Source organism: Dothidotthia symphoricarpi (assembly GCF_010015815.1).
Source record: "Dothidotthia symphoricarpi CBS 119687 unplaced genomic scaffold P153scaffold_4, whole genome shotgun sequence".
Classification (NCBI taxonomy): domain Eukaryota; kingdom Fungi; phylum Ascomycota; class Dothideomycetes; order Pleosporales; family Dothidotthiaceae; genus Dothidotthia; species Dothidotthia symphoricarpi.
The window spans coordinates 1,548,812-1,571,678 of NW_022985011.1; the positions used below are offsets into that span (position 1 = coordinate 1,548,812).

A 22,867-nucleotide genomic window follows, 5' to 3' on the forward strand; every position below is an offset into this window, starting at 1 on the left:
GGATCGTTATGGGGGCGGGTGAAGTTTTGAGGGTCATGAATAGTGGGGGTCAGACAGGGTCTAGTGAACTGCGCGGGAGTGCACCTTCTGCCGGTGACCAACGTCTTCGCAGTAATCCCTAGCTACCCGCGAGTAATCAGCCCATTCGCTCCAGAAAAGAAATATTTGCCCACGGCAACTGGCGCATTGGCCTACGCCATGATAGTTTTGGATGATATGAAGATGGGGCAGACGTCAAGCAGAGGATTGAATATTTTCCGTTTCTGCGTCCCGAACCCCCATTTTCGCACCTTTAGCGGCCAGCGATCGATATCATAGGAAGCAGCAGGTTTATAGCATGGCTCCCTCAATATGGAGCCTCATGAAGCGGTCAACATCTGCCAGTCCTCCGACGTCGAAGCTGCACAAGATGGCTCCTGGACTGACGGCTGACTCCGAGTCTCGCACGCACACGTCTGGCAGCAGCACCACGACTACCACGACGACTACCAACACAGAAGCGGCCTCGCAATTCTCCTATGTGAAGGACGAGGACTACTCTAGCTTCATGAGCGATGTCTTGGTGGTGGGAGCTGGGCCCGCAGGCCTGATGCTTGCGTAGGTGTAGTCGGATCAAGCAGGACGGCACCAGCTAACCCAGTCAGAGACAACCTTGTGCGCTATGGCATTAAGACGAGGATCATTGACGACCGCTCCGACCGTACCGCCACAGGCCGCGCCGATGGCATCCAGCCCAAGACGATCGAGACGCTGCGCCAGATGCGCATCGCAGAGCCGCTGTTGCGCAAGGGCGTCAAGATCTACGACATTGCCTTCTGGTCGTCGACGCCGGATGAGACACTGCACCGCACTGGGCGCGAGATCCACTACCCGCCCGTGGTAGACCTGCTCGATCCGTACATCTTGCTGGTACATCAGGGCATGGTCGAGAACATCTTCGAGGACGACCTCAGAGAGCGAGGCACCGTCGTCTCTCGCAACACCGCCTTTGTTGATTTCGAGTACACGCCCATGTCCGTACGCCCCCTTACAGTCAATTGTTTGCAGAATGTGAATCATACCAAAAAGTCCTTCGCAACACGGTACATCGTGGGCTGCGACGGTGCTCACTCCAAGGTACGAAAGTGCATACCTGGCTCGACGCCCGTAGGTTCCTCGTCTGAAGCTGTCTGGGGTGTTCTAGACGGTGTACTTGATACCGACTTCCCCGACATCTGGAGCAAGGTGGTCGTGCAGTCGGAGGCGCTGGGATCAGTGCTGATGATTCCTCGTGAAAGGGGCCTCACGCGCTTGTACATTGAACTCAGACCAGAATCGACCGAGGCGGTTGGAAGAGAGCAGGCAACACAGGAATTTGTGCAGAAACGCGCTCAAGCCATCATGCAGCCCTACAGACTCGAATGGAAGTGTGTTGAATGGTTTGGTCGCTACAAAATCGGTCAGAGAGTGGCCTCCAAATTCACCGACAAAGCGCGGAGGGTCTTCATCGCTGGAGATGCGAGTCATACTCACAGTCCCAAAGCAGCCCAAGGAATGAACTGCTCGATGCACGATTCATGGAATCTTGCTTGGAAACTCAACTTTCAAGTCCGTGGTCTTGCCAAGCCCAGCCTTCTGGAGAGTTACGAGCAGGAACGCAAGAAAATTGCACAAGACCTTATTGACTTTGACTACGAACATGCGGGTGCATTCCATGCCGGTGACCCAGTTGCCCTCGCAGCCAACTTCGCTAAGAATGTTGCTTTCATCAGTGGATATGGCGTTAGCTACGAGACTAACATCTTGAACATTCAGCCACCCAACGGCCACTGTCGTGGCTCCCTCACGCCAGGTTTCCTGCTTCCCCCAGCTAAAGTCACACGTTATATCGATGCCAACCCCGTTGATATCCAAACAGACATCCCCGCGTTGGGTCAATTCCGGATATATTTCTTCGCGCATGACGTACACGCCGCAATGCCTTTCTTGGAAACTGTGTGCCAGCAGCAATCCGGCAACTCGTCCTACGTCGGCCGCATCACCGCTGCCGGCAACGCATCATATACTGTCCAACCACCTCTCGCTGCGCCCCACGACCAGTTCGTCTTGCCTGAGCGATATACACCTATTAGTGGTGTCTTCACATATTCTCTTGTGACAGACATGGACCGCAACAATATCGAACTCAAGCAATTGCCCACTGTTTTGCGCGAGTCGGCATTCACTTTCTACCTTGACAATATCCCTGAGCAAGATACCCGAAAACAAACTTGTATGGACAAATGGTTAGATGGCCTTGATAAGAGTGAGGTCGTCGTTTTAAATGTACGTCCCGACGGATATGTTGGGACTTTACGCCGGTTTGCGGATGGCACCCGAGAGAATGGAATGGCTGCTGTACAATGGATGGACGATTATTATGAGCAATTCATGCGAGACATGTAGAAGACCCTATATAGACCGCTACAGATTCTGTTCTTTGCATACCCAATAACGGCGTTTAGTGCAGGCTCTGGCGAGGGGACAGAGCTACATGGATAATTTAACAATTTAATACTTTTCATCTCGCACATGTTACCATCAGCTCTCGACTCTTTAGGTGTGCATACGTCAACTGATCAAAGAGCTTACACACCCTTTTGGGGGCGCTCAGCAAGCCAAGGTTTTCTGAAGTCTTGCAAGCTTATACGCCTAAGCAGATATTGCAAACCACGAACGATGCCAAACCTCAGCCATCCTGCTGCCCGTAATCGTGCTCTGCACTTCCAAACTAGCGTGCCACTCCTGCATTTTATGCTCCAGTTTTGATATGTAGTCTGTCTCTGTACTTACCAAAGCTGGGTAGTCACTTCCCCGACCCAATCGAAACCACGTAGGACCATCCCCCACTTTTGCGTCTTACACACATCCAGTCCGCCATACACGCTATTCCTAACAGCCCCCATCTTACCTGTAACAACATGGGCGATCCCAAGAACGCCTCCATGCGTCGATAAGTAATGCTAGAGCCGATCTACGTATCACGAAGTCACGCGTGTTAGATGCGATACGTAGGCATGGATAACGAACACTCTTCAACCTGACTTTATACATTTACTAGCTGACAATAATCATTGTTTAACTTGCTTCTCATTTCGCTATTTGCTACTGATCTTCATTCATACTTATCTCAGTGACATCATGGCGCCCAGCAAACCTCAAGTCATCCCTCAACAGCACAGAGACGCGTCAAGCAAGATCCACGTACGCATTCCTCACCCCCCAAACAAGCAGCGAACAACATAATCTAACACTCCCAGGTCATTATTGTTGGCGCCGGCCTCGGTGGCTTGGGCGCAGCTATCTCCATCTTACTTGCGGGCCATAGCTGCACCATCCTCGAAGGTGCGAGTGAAATCGGCGAAATTGGCGCCGGCATCCAATGTCTACCAAACTCGACGCGCGTACTAATCTCCTGGGGTCTGGAGGAAGAGCTCAGCAAGCATGCCACTTCACCGCGGTTATGCAATATGATTGGGTGGAAGGGCGAGAAGATATCCGACATGGATTTTCATGAGTATGAAAGAGAGCTTGGGACGCCTTTTTTCGATTTCCATAGAGCCAACCTCCACTCAGTTTTGGTTGGACGGGCGTGTGAGTTGGGGGCTACATTGCTGACGAATACGCGAGTTGTGGATATTGTTTGTGAAGAGGATGGTAGGGGTGCTACAGCGGTCTGTGAGAGGGGGAAAAGGTATGAGGCGGATCTGGTGGTTGGGGCTGATGGGATTAATTCCAAGTGTCGCGAGATTCTTCTTGGCAGGGAAGATCCGCCTGTTTTGACAGGGGATTTGGCGTATAGATTGTTGTTGAATACAGAGGATATGATGAAAGATGATGACTTGAGGAGCTTTGTGGAGGATCCGCAGGTCAATTATTGGATTGGGCCGGATGCTCATGCTGGTATGCTTACCCTCCCTCGTTACTTCATCTTTGAGATGACGAATACCAGATGCTGACGAGTGACAGTGAATTATGTTCTCCGTGGTGGCAAGCTTTTCAATCTGGTATTACTAGTACCCGATAATATGCCCGCAGGCGCCAATACTCTCGCTGGAAACGTTATAGAGATGAGAGCCCTCTACAAAGACTGGGACCCGCGCATCCCCAAACTCCTAGCTCTCTGCGAGTCAGTCTCCAAATGGCGCCTTATGATCCGACCTGGCCTAGATCCAACCTGGACCCACGAATCCGGCGCCTTTACCATGCTCGGCGACGCTGTCCACTCCACACTCCCTTACCTCGCATCCGGTGCTGGAATGTCACTAGAAGACGGGCACGTACTGGGCCTGTGTCTAGCCAGGCTGAAAAGCAAATCTACGGCTGAGAAAAAGAAAGCATTAGAGGTGTACGAGCGTTGTCGTCGCGAACGCACAGAACGCGTCGTGTCCCGCGGGAATAGACAACAATATCTGTACCACGTCCACGACGGGCCAGAACAGCAGGAGCGCGATCGTTTGCTTGCTGAATTTGCACAATTCAATGGTAAGGGCAAGGTTGGAAGGAGGGAATATAAGGCGAAAGGATTGGACTTTGAAGCGGATCCGTTGGCGTGGAGGTGGGGCGGTGTAGGGAGTTGGCTGTTGACGTATGTTTGCGAGGATGATGTTGAGAGAAGGTGGAACGAGGTGGATTCGGAGACGACAGGGATGATGGGGAAGGGCGTCGAAGAAGTGCGAGCAGTATTGTAGGGCACTTAAGGAGGTCATATTCTCGACGGGCATACCATTGATATCTGATTGTCTTAAACAATAATGCTGCATTCATGCCTTACATCCCGCCAATACCTCCACCCCCGATCAACCGCCACTGCACCAAACCCCTAAGTACCATCATCCCATCATGTACCACCGCCCACCTGACTTTGCTCAGGCACTTGCTGACTACTGCAGTCATCCCATTTATCCCCTTCTTCTCCATCCCTCCTGCAACACCTCCTGTGTACCCAACTTCTAGCAACCTCCCTGGCTCGCTCTTCGAGATTGCATCAAGTAGCGTCTTCATATCAGCGTGTGGGTCCCATATAATTTCATCGTCGTCCTGAACGTTTTCCGGGTCTCGTGATACAGGGCGCGCATGCCACACACCCCAGACAACTACAGTGCCTAAATACACGGCCCACGGATGATGCCAAAGGCGTCCACCGCCAACATCCGTAGATTCGAGTCCATCATCTAAGACTTTGACTCCTTGGTTTACAAGAGCGGCTGCGTGCCAGATTGCTTTACCTGCTTCCGGAAGGTTGTCTACTACCCACTTCTTCACTATGCGCTGGGAACGTGCATAGTCATGGCGAGCCACCGGGCGCCCGAGGATGTGGCGCGCACCTGCGTAAATTTGCAGGTCTAGGAACGGAGTATGAAGAAGAATATGTGCGGAGTGATAGAGAGCGAGTGTAGCTGCACGGAGAACGTGGAATTCTTTGGCGAGGTAGTGGTCCGGTGAAGGGAGGCGGCATGTATACTGCGTGCAAAAAGTTTCGAAATCCTTGTGCCAGGCTGTGTAGGAAGTTGCGAGGCGAGCTTGCCAGTTTCCGAGAGGGTTGGTATCAATTACGCCTGTCATTTGTCAGTCTCAGATGCCGAAGAAATGCATTCTTCACGTACCAAGAGACGTTTGGTCTCGCCGCTGCATATCCCAGGCGACAGACATCAGACCATGCAAAAGCAGCGAGCGGGAGAACACATTCATGATTTTGGGCAATCTCGCGGCTTCCGGGTGGAGGTACATCTTCAGGCATGTCAAGAAGAGAGGAGTATTGGGTTGCTTTCTGCGTAAGTGATGCCATGCCTCGGCTGTATCTGCCTCCCTGGGGTCGGTTAGAATGGGTTCTATGAGGGAGTTGAGGGTGTATGCACCAAAGCGATTGATCACACGGCAGGTCGGAACGGAGTTCGAACGCCGACATACAAAGAGATTGGCAAAAGAGAACCGCATGTTGCGTATCCCACATGAAACACAGGAAGGCGAGTCTGGCCATGTTCAGCAGTCGTCAGCTTGCATGGACGCATCATTGACATACCTCTTCTTCTGTTCAGCATTGCACCATGTCTGCCAATCATCCTCAAGATCTTCGGTGGCATCCTCCAAAGTTGGTGGGCGAACGCTCTGGCAGTCGCTTCGACGAATGAGATTGATCAGTAGACCGTGAAATAGATGAGACATGTCGTGTTGTTTTTGTCCTGCTCTGCTCTTGCCAAAGCATTCGACAAGTAATATTGTCTGGAGCACCCATAGATCTGGCTTAGAAGAGAAGCCCGCATTGGCAAAGATTTGTGGTCGAAGGACGTCGTGGACGCACACCTACTTGGTCAGCTGCATACGTTACTGTTTTCTTGAGATAATGGCGTACCGCAAGTTTATGTGTTTCTTTGTCCCCATAAGTTGCCCCGAGAAGTAACACCGATATGAGAAGCAATGTATCCGCCTCTGAGGGGTCAAAGGTGGACATGTGGATGAGTGGGTACACGGTGTTGAAGCGTGTAAAGTATAAGTCACAATATGTTTGCAGACACGACAGTGAGAGCAAAGGGTGATCTCGGGTGATGAACAGTGTGCTCTTGCCATCAACCATGGTGGGTTGCGTAATGTCGATAAGGTCAAGGATCTGCGCTCGAGCAAGTTCATCTATGACCGGCAAGCTCCGTGACGGGTACAACATCGACATGGGATGTTCGATGTCAATCACTGAATCATCTTGAAGGGGCTGGGATACAACCCCGAGTGATCTCTGGGTAGTGGTAGACTGAGATAGTAGCTGAACCGGACTGTTCCGAATCGATGTGGTCTTATGTTTGCTGGGAGGCGGTGTTATGGACAGTGCAGATGACAGCTGATGTTGTGGGGAGTCAGTATGCTGTGATTGTATCGAGTCATACTGACTAGCCGTCGACAGAGACCTGTCGACGTTCATGTGGTCAAGCTGGAGGTCAAATCTATGGCTTGTATGTGGCACGGTATGGGTGTTCAAGGAGAGCGTGGGGAATGGCTCCTGCATAATCTGGTCGACTTGTGCCAAGTTCATGTCAAACAACCAATTGTAGTTGCTCATTGTAGTGAATGGGTTGTTAAATGAGCTGGCCGTGTCTGGGTTAAAGATTTCGTCGAGGGGAGCATCGTCGAATGTCACTGGAAAGACGGGATCTGGCTCAGGCTGTGACAAGCTGGAAGACCAAAATTGCTGGTCGATGGGTGAGTACGAGCCAGATGCCGTGAGTACCCTTGGATCGAGAGCAATTGGAGGAAATCCTGATTCGAGGCTTGGGTCAAAATCTTCCAAAGGGTTCCTGAGAGACGGATTGTTCGAGATAGGTGGTGATATAGGAGCGTCTTCATTGTGGTATGAGAGAGGTATGAAGTCGGGTAATGACTGAAGCAGATTGATGTCCTGTGGTGGCGGAATAGGCTGAGAATCTTGGTCCTGCTTTGATAGAGCCGGCTTCTTTGTGACTATCCTGCCGGTACTGTCCTTCCACATGCGTTTTCGTGTGTTAAGGATACCGCAGCCTTCGGCACCAGCCTCTCCGTCCTTCTGTTGATGACGGAAAATGTGTCTTTCTACATGTTTTATTAGCGACGAGGTTTCATACACTCTCACCACTCAACCTCTGCCCGTGATGCAATATATGGGAGATCTTTTCTAGCATAGTTCTACGCCTCGTACTATGTAGAAGCTAGCCTTACTGGATCAATGTGACCTGGAACTTTTGATGCTGCCTTGTATTGCCTCAAGATGTGTCTGGAGTTGCGATGTGCTACTCCAAACAGAAGTTAAGAAAATCATTACGAATAGTGAAGTTTACAACATGAGAACGTGATTGATGGAATATCAACATGTATAGCGTACAACTGCCTCGAACATATCTTTCATTTAACGAAGAAATGTATGCCTTACCGAGAAGATCTCTTCGCTTGAAATGAGCCCTGCATCGACCACATGTATACTCTCCACTTTGAATGTTAGCAGTGAAACTAACGACGAAGGAAGCTAGGAGACCTACTCGGAGTGGTTTAACAAATGTCTTTGTAGATGCTCTGCCCTTGTGAAACTGCGTCCGCATCCGGCGTCCGAACAAACAAATATTTTCCCCTTATCCTTTGCCAGTACCTCCCTTCTCTTTCTTCCTCTCGTCATCGGATTCGCCTGATCGGACATGATAGGATCCATAGCGTGAACGGTCCAAAATATTGATGTTGGGATTTCAACTGAAGGTTGGGGGTGCGTTCAGGTGTATGATGGGGGTTTGAGGGGTACAAGATGAGCCATCGGATGTATACATCTTGCCGATCCGAAAGCTGCGATCTTATCGTGGTCACATTCGCTATCATGGTCCAGCCTTGAAACAGACTCAACATCCTCAAAAAGCGGGGTTGCGCGTAGTTACGCGTGTTAGCGGGCTGCTACGGCCATCGCTGTTTTTACCTAACAACTTCAAGAGTGGGGTGACGAGTAAAGGTTCAATGCGGGTGAGCGCAGCGGCTTGCCACAATCGGTATGCAGGGCATGAATGCTCATCTCTGTGGCGCTTCTCGGTTAATCGAAATACCAGGGATCAAGGGGCAGCGAAATCATGCAACATCTTGACAACTACAACTAAGTTTAGTGTAGGGATCTTGTATTAAACTTCTAGCAGTATACGCCTCACATGGGCATTAACGAATCTTAGATGTGTAGTTTTGCGGCTTATGGGAGCCACAGAGAACGCAACTTACTTCCCGTTTTTACAGTTTACCGAGGGCGCCCGCAGGGATGTTGTGCCGAACGATGCTCGACACACGAATGGCTCGAGCGTTAGTCACGACTGACTTCACCATAATTCACGATAAGGATGGACCCCGAGTTTCCCTATCTCGATCAATAATGATGGTGCTTTGAGGCCTTCGCGATTAATTTTCTGATGTCGGAAGCCCAGTAAGAGGCGTCACAATCTTCACCTTCAATATTGAAGGCCAAAACCTAGACACCCTCTACACAACACAAGCAGCATAGATCATGTGTCTAAAATGGAGTAAGTAATACATGCTAGCCCTTTGTCAACAGATGTATTGCTGCTATTAACTTAAGGCTGAGGCTTGGGGGCGCTTCTTGTGGTACCACAAGCTTAGTGCCCGTGTCCACGTCATTGTTCTGGACGGCTAAATGCATGAATGCGAACTCCTTATAGAAACTACTAAGCCGCTGTTCATCTCCAGTCTTCATCGTGGAAATCGGCTCAAGATGTGCCTCATGCATCAACTTTTTGGGGATCCAATGCTTCAAAATCTTCACAGTTGCAGTACTTGCTTTATGTATGAGCAGAGCAGATGACGACGACCTATTTCTCCGATCTTTCTGTGATTTGTATATCCGTCCCTTAATAGCAAGAAGCGTGAGCTGGATCCTAAAAGTTGCGTCCACTTCGGATCCCGATACAATCTTGTCCTTCGTTTTGGTGTGCCCATCTTTGTCAAGTTCTGTGAATGTGGTAGGCCATGCGAGAAAAGGTGGTACTAGTAGATCCGATCCAATCCGCTTTGTCACATGGTCTGGCGACGGTTCTCGCCGTAGAGTCTCTACATCATTGATGCTAATATTCCAGATACTCACCGAACTGTTTGTGTCTTCAGAAGCGATAGAGGTAGAACCCTCGAATGATGCTCTCGCACGAGTACGACTTTGTTGCGGAGGATATCGATACGATGATACTAAAATGTTCTTGCCATGCCCTTTTTTCCGTTGTCACGAGGTTGACGTGCATAATAGCGAAGAATTTCAACATCGAGACGTTCATCACTTGTCTTCGCGTACGATGGTTGTCGGACAAGGCGCGGTGGGATCAGAGGTGTTATGACTGGCTGTTCTTGCAGTATCCCTGAGCTTTCTGGGTCTAGTATTGCTGCGATTTGACTCTCTCGGTAGCCATATTTCGCGAGTTTGGCATGCGTCTCTTGCTGATGCCGTTTCTGATACTCACTTTCAAGTTCGTCGGCATTGCGCTTCAGGGCAGCAGTGATCTCCTGTCTGATGACTTGCTTCAGGTCTAACCCGTCCAGACTCTTGGGCGGCTCTTCTACTCTGTCCATAAATCCAGACTGATCTGAGACTTCTGGCAGTTTTGACTATCTGACTGCGATATTTTTTGATTCAGACTTCCAAGGTAAGTTCTCAACAGAGGCAGCCTCGGAACTGTAGATTGGGTTGTATTCGGGCTTTGACCTCAATCTGGTACTGGATCTGGATTCTTTACTAAGCATTGGGGAGTTGCTTAAACTCTCTCGCGAACGATCAACTGGGGCAACTGTTGGTAGACGAGGAGGATCAACAGATCTATCGTTGGACATATCTGGACTCGAAGGTATGGCTCCAGCAACTGTGTCATCTTCGTGGCTTAAGTCGATGGATCGCATACTTGGGCTGCCTGACATGACTTCACTTTCCCACTCCTCTTCTGAATCTACATACTGGAAACGCCCATATTTGGGCATGGATGTGGTTGGTTCGTCATTCACCTTCCTGGTATTTACTTCGCGATGGTCTTTTGTGGATTGTTCGGAATCATACCCTGGATCTACGGACGAATCGTCGCTGTTCAAGGTCATCATTGTTTCGGCTTCCGCTATCGTTGGACGTCTGAATATTTTCGGCTTCTCCTCGCGGGAGAGATAGGGATTGTGATTGATCAATGATTGTTCCTCATTGACCACATATCCTTGGTCTTCAAGGTGTCTTTTCATTGCACTGAGATGTCCCGATGTCTCTCGAGGGTCATCTATCTTTGCGAGGTCTTTGAATCTATTCAAGTTAGGTGTTGGCGATGTTGCAAATAGTCGAGGTAAGACCAGTACTTACCGGGATCTGCCAGAAACAAGCACCATCCGCTTACCCTTGTGGGATTCGTCATCTGAGCTAAGGTCTGCATATTCAATCATCCCCGGCATATCGGGTGCTCCAATCCGCAACGGATTTGTACCTGTATCCTCGGAATCAGGCGTGATTGATCCTTTGCGACTGATTCGTATATACATAAGTGCGGTGCTTGAGTTCTTCGGAAGTCCTGGCCATTATCCAGGGTCAAGCTCAGCTTTACTCTCGCCCAAGTATAAAAGACAGTTGTCGATATGGTCGTTGGTCTTCGAGAAACATTTCTCTTGGATACTCTGTCTAAGTGCGAGAAACGACCTGCACTGATCTGAGGGCAGATGGGTAACACGCTTGTAGAAGTCGGTTACATAGATTAGACTTGGACCCGTGGTTAGAAGACTGTTCTCTGCGATTATCTCGACGAAGTCCCCAAACATATGTGCAAAGGATGTCGGTCCACATGTGATGATTGTTGTAGAGTTCAACGCCAGTATCCAAAGCTGAGGTGTACGCAAGTACTGGCAAGGCTTGGCTTGCCTGAATCTTCGGAACTGTTGATCATCATCTCGGTCATAAGTAAGTTCCTGTGGATAGAACTGTTGGAACAGACTTCTGATCAAATGAAGTGAGTCTTCTATGGGCACGTCAAGCGGTTTTCCTTCACCAACGTCAAAGAAGGGAAAGGAGATAAATGTAGCAGACACGTCGGGCTTGTCGCGGTGGTGTCGTTCAGTTCCATCGCATCTGACGACAGTTCCTGGCCGAATGTAACTTCCGTAGGCCGGAGAACATTCATGGTTATCTTTGATGTCATCTAGCAAGTACATAACAACCGGAACCCAGTCGGCATGGTGTTCAAATGTGAGGTTGAGGGCGAGTCTCTGACGACCTTTGGTAAGTCCACATTTACACATGTTATGTAACTAACTGAGGCAAATTACCTCAAAATCCTCAAAATAGATGGCCTCCGTTGCGAAGTGTCTGATCATGTTTAGCAATTTCAATGGTACCAATCATTCCACGCCACTCACAGCCATCGCTCCTTATGTTGGATGTTGGCAGACTCAGGTGATTTGGTGATTATCCGGAGCTTTGAATCCTGCCCATTGCTGGGAAGATACAACATAGAAGCAGCAATGTCGAAGTCCTACCGCGCAGGTGGATTTTCGCTTTGGAGATGGGAGGTTGTAGCCCGCCTTGCCGCAAGAACAGTCCGGGCAGATTCGAGGCTGTCCAAATCGATCTCCAGTATATGCTCACTCCGGTCATTGTCACCACTCTCGAAGCTGGACTAAGATGCTATCGAGGCTCGCATATCAGCGTAGGTTCGTTCAGGGAGTGAGTGATCTGGACAGCCTGATGGGCGATTGCCCGCCTTTTTATAATCCCTCGAGATTTGGTCACCAACAGCACGCACCCCTCACCTCACTAAGCCTGCACATACTATTGGTAGCGGTTGCAGATGTGGCCTTGGGATCAAGGACGTATCGTTATTGCGCGTTGACCGGTGCTTGCAAGGGTGTAGCTCAGTCAGCCTTCCGAAAGTGGTTGCACGCATGGGGATCACTGTTCAAGATTTTCTTTTAAGTGGCAGCCAGAGTCTTGATGAATAACTACGACCATACTGAATTGTAAATAAATCTTTTTAGCTGATCCGTCGTCTAACCATAGTAGTGTTATGGAGAGCTTTGATAGTTAGAGGCTAAGTCCGTCGGCGATTTATGGAATATCCTCGCACCCAAGGAGTCTCGCACGCTCACACTCTGTCCTCTGCTAAGGCGTGATGACACGAAACGGCAGATTCTTCGTTGCACCTAGTGTTTTTCTCAAAGTCCTAATAGATCGTTGTTGTTATGTGATGCTGCTTTAAGAAGCTTAGTGTCGGTTGTTCCTAGCAAATTGGGTGGATCGGTGTGCGAACTCTTCTTTGGCACATGCGTGGTATGGTCGGAAACAAGCTATGCCTGGAATGAGGTGACGAAGGCATTTCGCAACTATGAATTTCTGGTACTCAAAAACCTGTCTTCTACCGCTGAGATGTTCGTCTACATGCGGATCGGGAGCAGAACGGTGATGGCAATAGAGGGAAGCTCCATGGTCTGTTCTTCCACATACGACCATAGGACGTTGAAAACAAGGCTTCCCGTTCGCTCAGCCCTATTTAAGCAACGTACCGGCGGATTAGTACCTTGGTTGGTGACAACAAGGGAATTCCCGCTGTTGTATGTTTTTGTCCGTCTTTTTTTGGTGCCTCGCGTGGGATCGGTGTTTTTATATACAAATGCGTTATCTTATAAATTAGAAGCCTAGTCTAGCTAAAATTTTAGCCCTTGCCTAAAGTCTTAACTAGCCTAGTATAAGGCTAGTGCCTTACTAAATCTCTTTCTAACTCTTTTAAACTTCTATAAACTTTTAAGCTAATAAAATAATAGTAAAGCTATTTTAGCTAAAGTATTTAAGAAAAAATAGTTTATAGTTTAGTAGTACTTTATTTTATTACTAAAAGTAATTCTATTTATCTTTAACCTAGTACTTTATTATTATAATATTACTATTTTAATTTAAAGATATAACTATTTAAAAGCCTAAGGTTTAATATATTATTTAAGTTTAGTACTAATAATTATAGTACTTTATAACTACTACTAAAGGTACTAGTAGAACTTTTAAGTCTAATTTTTAACCTACATTTTATTATACTTTCTCTATTTTTATCTAATAATAATAATAACTTACTAAGTTTCTTACTTTATAGTTAAAACTCTTACTATACTAATTATAATAATAAAGATAATATTAGTAATACTAGTAATATTAATAGTAATAGTAAAATAAATAGTAATAAATAAGAAATAAATACTTATAACTATATACTATACTCTTTATAATAAAAAAAGCTAAAATATATAATAAGTACTTTATAATATACTAGATTAATATTAGTAAACTTTATATAAGTATAGGTTAAGCTTTATAGTAAAAAGAATATTATAGTTAGTTATTAGTAATACTATAAGTATAAGAATAGGTATAAAATACTTACTAAAGCTATACTTAAGCTAAAGTTAGAAAAAATATATAAAGAAAAAAACTTAAAGAAATACTATATATTAAAGCTTAATTAACTAGTTACTTAATTACCTTTTTTTTAATTTAACCTTATAATAAATTTAAAGGTAATAAACTATATATAAGTAGTAAAAGTTATTTAAGTAATAGCTTTTATATAGTATAGTATTCTTTAATAAGTTTTTAAAAACTAGTATATAGAATAAGCTACCTATAGTACTTATTATAAGAGACTAACTCTAAGACTAGTTACTAGTATAAATTAAATAAATTTACTAAGAATCTATAGTACTAGTTTTTCTTTACTTATAGTTCTTTTAGTAGTATACTAAGAGTTTCTAAAGTATAGGTAGTAGTATAGGTATTAGTAGTTAGGCCTACTAAGCTTTAAGGCTTTACTTACTAAAGTTTTACTAGGCCTAGCCTATTATATAAGCCCTTCTTTAGTAAAAATTCTTATATTTTAACTTTACTATAATATAATATATTAACCTATTACTAATACCTTTACCTATATCTATATATATATTTTTAGCTTTAACTTATATATACTCTTACTTTTCTTACTTTTCTTTATTAATATAGTTAATACTTATACTAGTACTATTTCTAGTAGTAAGTAGTTTACCTTTACTACTCTTATACTTACCTAGTATAAAAGGAAGAAGGCTAAAATAAATACTTAAAGAGCTAATTTTACTAAAGCTAAAGCTAAGCTCTCTACTACTACTTCTATATTTATATTTAACTTATTTAGTAAAAAACCTAGTATAAGTTTCTTATTTAAGTTTTACCTATTTTCTTACTTATTTTTTAATATTATTTAAATAGATATCTACTTTATAGCTTACTAACTACTTTACTTTTATAGTTAATATCTTTTTTATTAGTAAGCTTAACTCTTTTTACTATATTAACTATATAATATATCTAGCTACTTAAAGTAAAATTTATAAGTTTAATAAAAGTAAAGCTACTTACTATTACTACTTTACTAAGGTAAATTCTACTTATTATATTATAAGTTTACTAGAATTACTTTCTTTTTTTTATTTATAGCTAATATTTTTATAAATTCTTAATAAACTTAAGCTTACTATTATTTATATTTATAAGCTTTTACTACTTATTAAAATAAACCTATAGTTTTTTAAGTTACTTAAGAATATTAATAAGAACTTTATTTAAAATTTAAAAGAGGCCTAGAATAAAGCTTAAAAGCTTACTTCTAGCTAAAAGAAGTACTAGAATAATTATACTTTTAACTTAGTTACTAAAAGTTTACTTTATAAAATTACTAATAAGTTAGGCTTAATATATACTAGTATTTAAAAGTAGAACTAAAGCTTTATAAACTTAGTAAGTCTTCTTTTTAGTATCTAAAACCTTATTTTTTACCTATTTTTTTAGCTAATTTATAGGTTTTTTAAGCTTTTACTATTAATAATTAGACCTACTCTATTACTTAGGCCTTTAAGAAAGTTATTAAATTCTAAATATTAAGCTACTTACTTACTAAGTTTAATTCTTTACTACTTTATAGCTATAGTACTAGTATTCTAGCTTTTAGTTCTTTTAATAGTAGCCTTTAAGCTTTTACTATTAGCTTTTTTAATTATTTTTTTTAGTTTAGATAAGAGGGTTTAGTCTTTATTATTTTTAAGTATACTATCTTCTAAGAACTTAAGGCTACTAGTAATAGTAAGCCTAATAAGTATATTAATAAGTAAAAAAATAGTTTCTAAGCTATAAATACTAATTAAAAATAAGTTCTATTAGTATTTTTTTAGGTTCTTTAGTATTTATAATATAAATACTCTAAATATTTACTAGCTTTAGGCTAGTTAGCTTCTTACTATTTCTTTCTTTTCTTTACTATATATAAGTAGTTAATTTTATCTTTATTAACCTATTTTTTTATAGCCTTTAATTTTTTTATTTTTTCTTAGCTACCTATATTCTTAGCTCTAGTAAAGGTACTTATTAGTATACTACCTATAGTTTCTAGTAGTACTATTACTAAAATTACTACCTTTTTTACTATACTTTACTATTACTAAAGCTTCTAGTATTATTATAGTTTATTAAAAAAACTTTTATAAAACTTTCTTAGTAGTTTACCTATTTTATTTTATTTATCTTTTAAAAAGGCTAACTAGCTATTTAGTACTTTAGCTTTTTTAAAGTTTTTTATAAGTTTCTATAAAGTTATAGTATAATTCTTTTACTTAACTAGGTATTATTTTCTATATTTTCTACTATAGTATTTTTATTTTTTACTTATAATTTTCTTAATTTTCTAGTAGTTTTCTAGTTCTTTATTAATATTTTTTAATATACTCTTAGGTTAGTAATTATTAGTATCTTATTCTACTAAAGAGTTTTTAAAGTATAGCTATAACTTATTTATATAAAATACTAGGTAGATACTAAAAAGAGTATTTAATCTTATAGTATAAAGAAAAATTACTTTCTTTACCTAAAACTTTATATTTTTTTAGTTTAGTTTTTTACTTAGCCTACTATTAGAGAAGTATTTACTATACTATAGTTATACTTAGTTTCTTTCTTATAGTTATAGTACTTCTTATTAATAGTAGTTAGCCTAGATTTCTTAGAGTTATTAGGCTTCTACTATTCTTACTTATATATAATTTAGTATTTCTATAAATTTTATAATAAGTATTCTAGCTAACCTTTCTAGATTATTAGGCCTTTAATATTATTACTAGATTACTTATTCTATATCTTCTTATACTATATCTATATTATATCTATATTATAGAAAGAATAGGCTAATACTAGTAGATACTATATTTCTTCCTTTAATAGTAATTTAAGTAGTAAAATATATTAGTACCTAGTTATTTTATTTCTAATTAATATAGGCCTATAAGTAAGATTTTATAGTACTATTTATCTTTTTAGTAATACTATTAGTTTTTAAATAGTAGCTAGTAGATACCTAATAAGTAATACCTAATTTTTTATAAAAGGTTTTCTAAAAATCTCTAATAAACTAGCTACTATAGTTAGATATAATAGTATCTAAGAGCTAATAGTAAGCTATAACTCTTTCTATAAAAGCTCTTATTACTATTTAAGTATCTAGGTCTTTTAATAGAATAAGTATTATATTTTTACTTAACTTATTTATAACTACTATAAGGTGCTAGTACCTATTACTTATAAGTAAATTAATAATAAAGTCTATTAAGATTTCTTTTTATACTTTATTTAAAAGAAGAAGTAGTCTTAGTAGTTTCTTTTTTAGTTTTCTCTAAGGCTTAGTTCTTTTATATATATTATAGTTTTAGATAAATTACTTTATTATAGATAATATTTCTAAAAAGAAGTAGTTATAAGCTAGAATTATATAGGTATTTTTATAGCCTAGATAGCTTATAGCTAGAAATTTATAAGTTTCTAAGATACTTTTAGTATATAGTTCTTTAAAATCTAGTACTTATTTTTGCCTTTAGTAGTATAGAAACTCTTTTTTATTAATAGTATACTTTACTAATAAGACTTTTAAGTTTAAGTCTAGAGAGAACTTTTTTTAACCTATTTCTATAGTCTTCTTTACTCTTCTATATATTAAGTTATTTTTAGCTATAACTTCTTATATTCTCTTAAGCTTCTCTAAGCTATTATAAGCTAAAGTAAAGTTAATAGTAATTTTTATAAGTATACTATTAGGTTCTAGTAAGAAGTTATTATTTACTAAAGGTATATTATTAAGTTTCTAAAGCTATAGACTTTATATTTAGTAGTAGAATAAAATACTTACTTCTTTCTCTTCTTTAAGTTAAAGTTAGCTTTTTATATATAGCTATAAGAGCTAGAATTCTTTTATCTTTATATACTTATTATTTTAGCTTATTAGTAGATCTTCTTCTTTTTAAAAAAGTATATTAGCTTTTCTATTAACCTTCTTTAAGTAGTATATAAAGGTTAAATTAAATTAGCTAAGTATATTTAACTAGTATATATACTTCTTAGATAGCAGCCTTATAATATAGAAATACTTTAAGTTCTTATAATCTATAATAATAATAAACTTTAGAACTTACTAGAGTTTAGTACTTTATTAATTAATATACTTTATAACAGCTAACAGCTCTTTATTATATATAGTATAGTTTACCTTAGCTACTATATTCTTTACTAAGTAGTATACTACTATATAAAATAACCTATCTTTTCTAAACTATAAAAAAACCCTACTAGTTACCTACCTAAAGGCATTATATTCTATTACTATTTCTAGGTCTAGGTTAAAGTTAGCTAATACTAGTTTAGAAATAAAAGTACTTTTAAGTTTAAAAAATACTATTTCTTAAAGTTTCTTTTATTAGAATACTACTTCTTTTCTAGTAAGTTTAATTAGTAGAGTAATAATTTCTAAGAATTCTTTAATAAACTATTAGTAAAAGTTAGTAAATCTTATAAAACTTTAAATACTTTTAATACTTTGTAGCTATTTCTAAGTATAGATTACTACTATCTTCTTTAAGTCTATTTAAATACTACTACTTACTTCTATTATAAACCTTAGGTACTTAGTCTTCTTAATACTAAAGTTATATTTATTAATATCTAGTTATAAGCCTACTACTCTAAGTTTCTAAATAATTATTTTAACCTAGTACTTATAATTCTTCTATAATTTATTTAAGTAGATAAGTATATTATCTACGTAGGCTAAGTAGTATATATTAAAGTCTTTCTAAAGTACTTAATTAATATATTATTAAAATATACTAGAGGCGTTAGTAAGGCTAAATAAAGTAACTAGCTATTTATATAGCCTAAATTAGGTATAAAACGCTATTTTCTATTTATTCTCCTCTACTACGTATATCTAGTAGAAGGCTTAGATAATATTTACTTTTATAAACTATTTTACTTTAGTAATTTAAAATAGTATCTTATAGATAAGTAGAAGAAGATATTTATCTTTATATATAATAGTATTTAAAGCTTAGTAGTCTACGTAGAATTATAGCTCTTCTTTAAGTTTCTTTATAAATAAGATAGAAGTAGTAGCGCTAGATTTACTTACTTAAATAAACCTATAGTTTAGGTATAATATAAGTTTCTTTTATAATACTAATAATTCTTTTATTAATATATTATATAGTAGCCTTTATAAAATTTCTACTAGCTTACTATCTTTCTCTATAGTTTTAATAAAGTAGTTAATAGTAGCTTCTCTTAGTAGTATAAGCTTATTAGCCTTCTTTCTTAAGAAAGTTTTAAACTTACTTTATAGATAGCTTAGTAATTTTTTTTAAAAGTTAACTATTTTCTTTTTCTTTAGTACTTTTTTAATATTTACTATAAAAGTAGAATATAGTTAGATCTATTTATTTTTTTAAAATTATTTAGCCTAGGCTAAATATACCTATATACTAATAGCTTTAAGGACTTCTATAGGTATTCTACTTTCTTAGCTTTATATTTTAGTCTAGCTACTATAGATAAATATAGATTTCTTTACTAGTACTAGCGTTACTTAGTATCTATCTATCTAGAGTTTTTTTAAGATAAAGTTATACTTTTTATTTTTTTCTAGTTTATAAGCTTATATTTCTTCTTTATAGCTATCTATATCTATCTATATTTAGATAGCTACTTTTATCTAAAAGGACTTTCTTTCTACTTTAATAATAAGTCTTTATATAATTATAGTATACTTTAGATTATTATTTTTTATAAACTTAGAAAAGATAACTAAATAAGTTAAGTAGCTAGTATTAATTAAAGTAGATACTATAGCTATATTATTTATAATTATATAGATAGTTAATAGTTTCTTATCTAGCTAGTTTTACTAAAATAATAAGAACTATTCTTCTTTTTAATCTAGTTTCTTATACTTCTACTTATATCTATATATAGAAGTTTCTAGTTTTCTAAACTTACTATTTCTTTATCTAAAGACTCCTCTAGGTTATAAGTTACTATAAAGGTAGCTTAAGCTAAATAATTAGCTAGCACTAGAAAGTACTTATTAGTATAGTACTTAGATTTTTTATAATATAGATATAAGTTTTTTTCTTTATAAAGAGAGTACTCTTTTTTAGAAGCTTATTTAGCTCTATTCTAAGTTTTACTTATTACTTTAATTACCTAACTAAAGTAAGCTTTTAAGAGTTTCTAATCTATAAAGTTATTCTAAAAAGACTTTATATATAAGAAGGTAGACCTAATCTTAGCCTTAAAAAGATTTTTCTTAATAGTAACTACTTAAGTTATTAGTAACTAGATAGTTTAGTTACTTAGTACTTTTATAGATATTATTTAATTTTATAGGTTAAGCTATAAAGTACTAAGATACCTTATTTTTAAGTTATTAGTATTACTTTTCTTTTCTACTTTAAAGGCTAGCCTTATAAATTCTATATTAAAGTATTATAAGAAAAGCTTCTTCTACTAAAAAGTTTAGAGTTTTTACCTAGCTCTCTTAGTATATAAGTTATTTATAAATTATTTATTTAGAAATATTTATAAGCCTTCTATAGTACTTATCTTATTATAATTTATTTATAATAAAGTAATACTAGCTATTAGCCTCTTTAGTTAGTTAAAGATATACTTAGGGCCTAATTCTAGTTCTTTAATATTATATTCTAGCTTATAGTTTATCTAGGTTTAGAACCTTTAATAGTCCTTCTAGTTACTATTAAAGTAGTTAGAATCTAGTATCTTAAAGTTTTTTATATAGGTCTTAATAGTTACTATAAAAAAAGTTAGTTCTAGGACTACTCTTAGTCTACGTACCTCTTTCTTTAATTATTAAACTTACTATTTAGAAAGAGTAGGTACTAGTAGTATATTATTTTTAAAGAGGTTAATCTCTTAGGTTAGTATCTATAGTATATTATATAGTTCTTTTAAGGAGGACTCTTTATTAGATTCTTTAATTAGTTATTTCCTAGCTACTACTAATAATAGGCTAGCTATTAAGATTAGTATATTTATAAACCTTATTATTTATTATTTATTCTTTTAAAGACTTTAGAAAACTAGCTAAAGTTTTAATAAAACTTTTTATTTATTTAGGTTTTATTCTACTATAGTTTATAAGCGTATTTTAATTACTTTCTATATAAAGCCTATCTTTACTAGCTGTAAAGCTTTTACTTTTAGCTTAGTAACTATAGTATCTCTTTTAATAGATATACTGCTAGTAGTTTCTAAGGTACTTCTAATACCTAGAAGTATTTTTATAAGTAAATTTAAATATAAGGAGCTAACTCTAAGAGTAGTTACTAGTATAAATTAGATAAATTTACTAAAGATTTATAGTACTAGTTTTTCTTTACTTATAGTTTTTCTAGTAGCGTACTAAGAGTTTCTAAAGTATAGGTAGTAGTGTAGGTATTAGTAGTTAGGCCTACTAAGCTCTAAGGCTTTACTTACTAAGGTTCTACTAGGCCTAGCCTATTATAAGGTCTACTAAGCTCTAAGGCTTTACTTACTAAGGTTCTACTAGGCCTAGCCTATTATAGGCTATAGCTACTATACTTAAGCTATTACTATAAATTTATAAAACTTTTAGTAATTAGAATCTTTTAAGTAATAATATATAATATATTAGGTATATTAATACTTATACTAAGGCTTATTATTATAGATATAATATAGACTATAGATAATAGCTTTAAGAACTCTTTATATATAATATTATAATTATACTAAAATATATTTATAGTAAATACTTAGACTATATTAAAAATACTATACTTAGCTACTAATAGAGATATACTATACTAAAAGTTAGTTAAAAAACTAGTTAATATTTAAAAAAGAATTTCTATTACTTATATAGCTACTTCTTATATTAATATATAACTATTAATAAATATAATTATTTTTAGTATTACGCCTAGTATTATATCTTTACTATAAACTATATTACTAAGTAGAAAGTATAGTATATCTTATAATTCTAGCTTCTTTTAGGGTATTAGTATAATATATAAACTAATATTAAGCTAGTTAATAGATATCTAGATTACCTTAGTTTAGTATATATAGTTATTAACTTTATAAATTTTAGCTATACTTAAAACTTTATCTTTAGCTACTATATTAAGTATTATAAAGTATTTAAACTAGGTAATATTTTAGTAAAGTATTATCTATAGTTCTTTTAAAAGTATAAAGGCTATATAGAACTTCTTTTACTATAAAATAAAATAATACTTATTTATTATAACTAAACTAATCTTAGCCTAAAGATTTATATACTTAAGTATATTTTAAAATAACTAGCCTAATACTTACTTTAGACTTAATAGAATATAGGTAAACTTACTATTTATAACTTAAGCTAGTAATACCTTTTTTATACTTTGCATTTTTATATTAATTAAATATAAATATAAGCTATTAAGTTATTTAATATCTTTTAACTACTTATTTTTTAGCTTTATTAATAGTATTAACTAAAGAGTTATTAAACTTATTAAGATAAAATATATATAGAATATAAAACTCTTTCTAAAACTAGTTTAAGTAATAAAAAGTATATTACTTAAACTAAAGATAAGCTATTATAGTATATAAACTTACTAATTTTATAAAACTAAAATAGTAGTATATCTATAAGAAAGTATATACTATAAATATACTTATACTACCTTTTTTTATAATTAGTAATTACTATACTTTTAAGCTTTATTAATTACTATAAGTAATTTAGTAAGACTTATATCTAAAATATAAATAATATAAGTTAATAATAGTATAGTATTATAAGCTTTTATAGTAGTATAAGTAGTTATAGCTATATAAGTATAACCCTACTTTATTTACTTATTAGTACTTTTATATTTAGTTTTTTTTTTTTTTATACTTAGTATATTTTTTTACTTAAAGTTTATAGAAGTTTAAAGAAGTTTAAAAGTATTTAAAAAAGTTTAAAAAAGC

General features: G+C 37.2%; 4 protein-coding genes across 4 annotated transcripts; 2 read left to right on the forward strand and 2 right to left on the reverse strand.

Annotated features, from left to right (window-relative positions):
* Positions 1-44: 44 nt before the first annotated feature.
* On the forward strand, positions 45-2,541 carry P153DRAFT_393962 (FAD monooxygenase-like protein). The gene is made up of 2 exons (XM_033671282.1): positions 45-597; positions 645-2,541. Exons 1-2 carry the CDS (start codon positions 338-340, stop codon positions 2,422-2,424), a joined length of 2,040 nt encoding a protein of 679 aa, XP_033527413.1. The 5' UTR covers positions 45-337; the 3' UTR covers positions 2,425-2,541.
* A 618-nt stretch (positions 2,542-3,159) lies between these two features.
* On the forward strand, positions 3,160-4,709 carry P153DRAFT_333892 (FAD binding domain-containing protein; the record flags this gene model as incomplete). The annotated part of the gene is made up of 3 exons (XM_033665584.1): positions 3,160-3,222; positions 3,279-3,921; positions 3,988-4,709. 3 exons carry the CDS (start codon positions 3,160-3,162, stop codon positions 4,707-4,709), a joined length of 1,428 nt encoding a protein of 475 aa, XP_033527414.1.
* A 39-nt stretch (positions 4,710-4,748) lies between these two features.
* Positions 4,749-8,280, reverse strand: P153DRAFT_178371 (uncharacterized protein). The gene is made up of 7 exons (XM_033662350.1): positions 8,019-8,280; positions 7,913-7,968; positions 6,371-7,575; positions 6,041-6,321; positions 5,877-5,990; positions 5,625-5,827; positions 4,749-5,576 (listed from the first exon to the last, which is right to left on the reverse strand). The coding sequence occupies exons 1-7, from the start codon at positions 8,183-8,185 to the stop codon at positions 4,789-4,791; spliced, it is 2,814 nt and encodes a 937-aa protein (XP_033527415.1). The 5' UTR covers positions 8,186-8,280; the 3' UTR covers positions 4,749-4,788.
* A 2,778-nt stretch (positions 8,281-11,058) lies between these two features.
* P153DRAFT_382654 (uncharacterized protein) lies at positions 11,059-11,984 on the reverse strand (the record flags this gene model as incomplete). Its single annotated transcript, XM_033670167.1, has 3 exons — positions 11,059-11,739; positions 11,800-11,839; positions 11,890-11,984. The coding sequence occupies 3 exons, from the start codon at positions 11,982-11,984 to the stop codon at positions 11,059-11,061; spliced, it is 816 nt and encodes a 271-aa protein (XP_033527416.1).
* Positions 11,985-22,867: the final 10,883 nt, after the last annotated feature.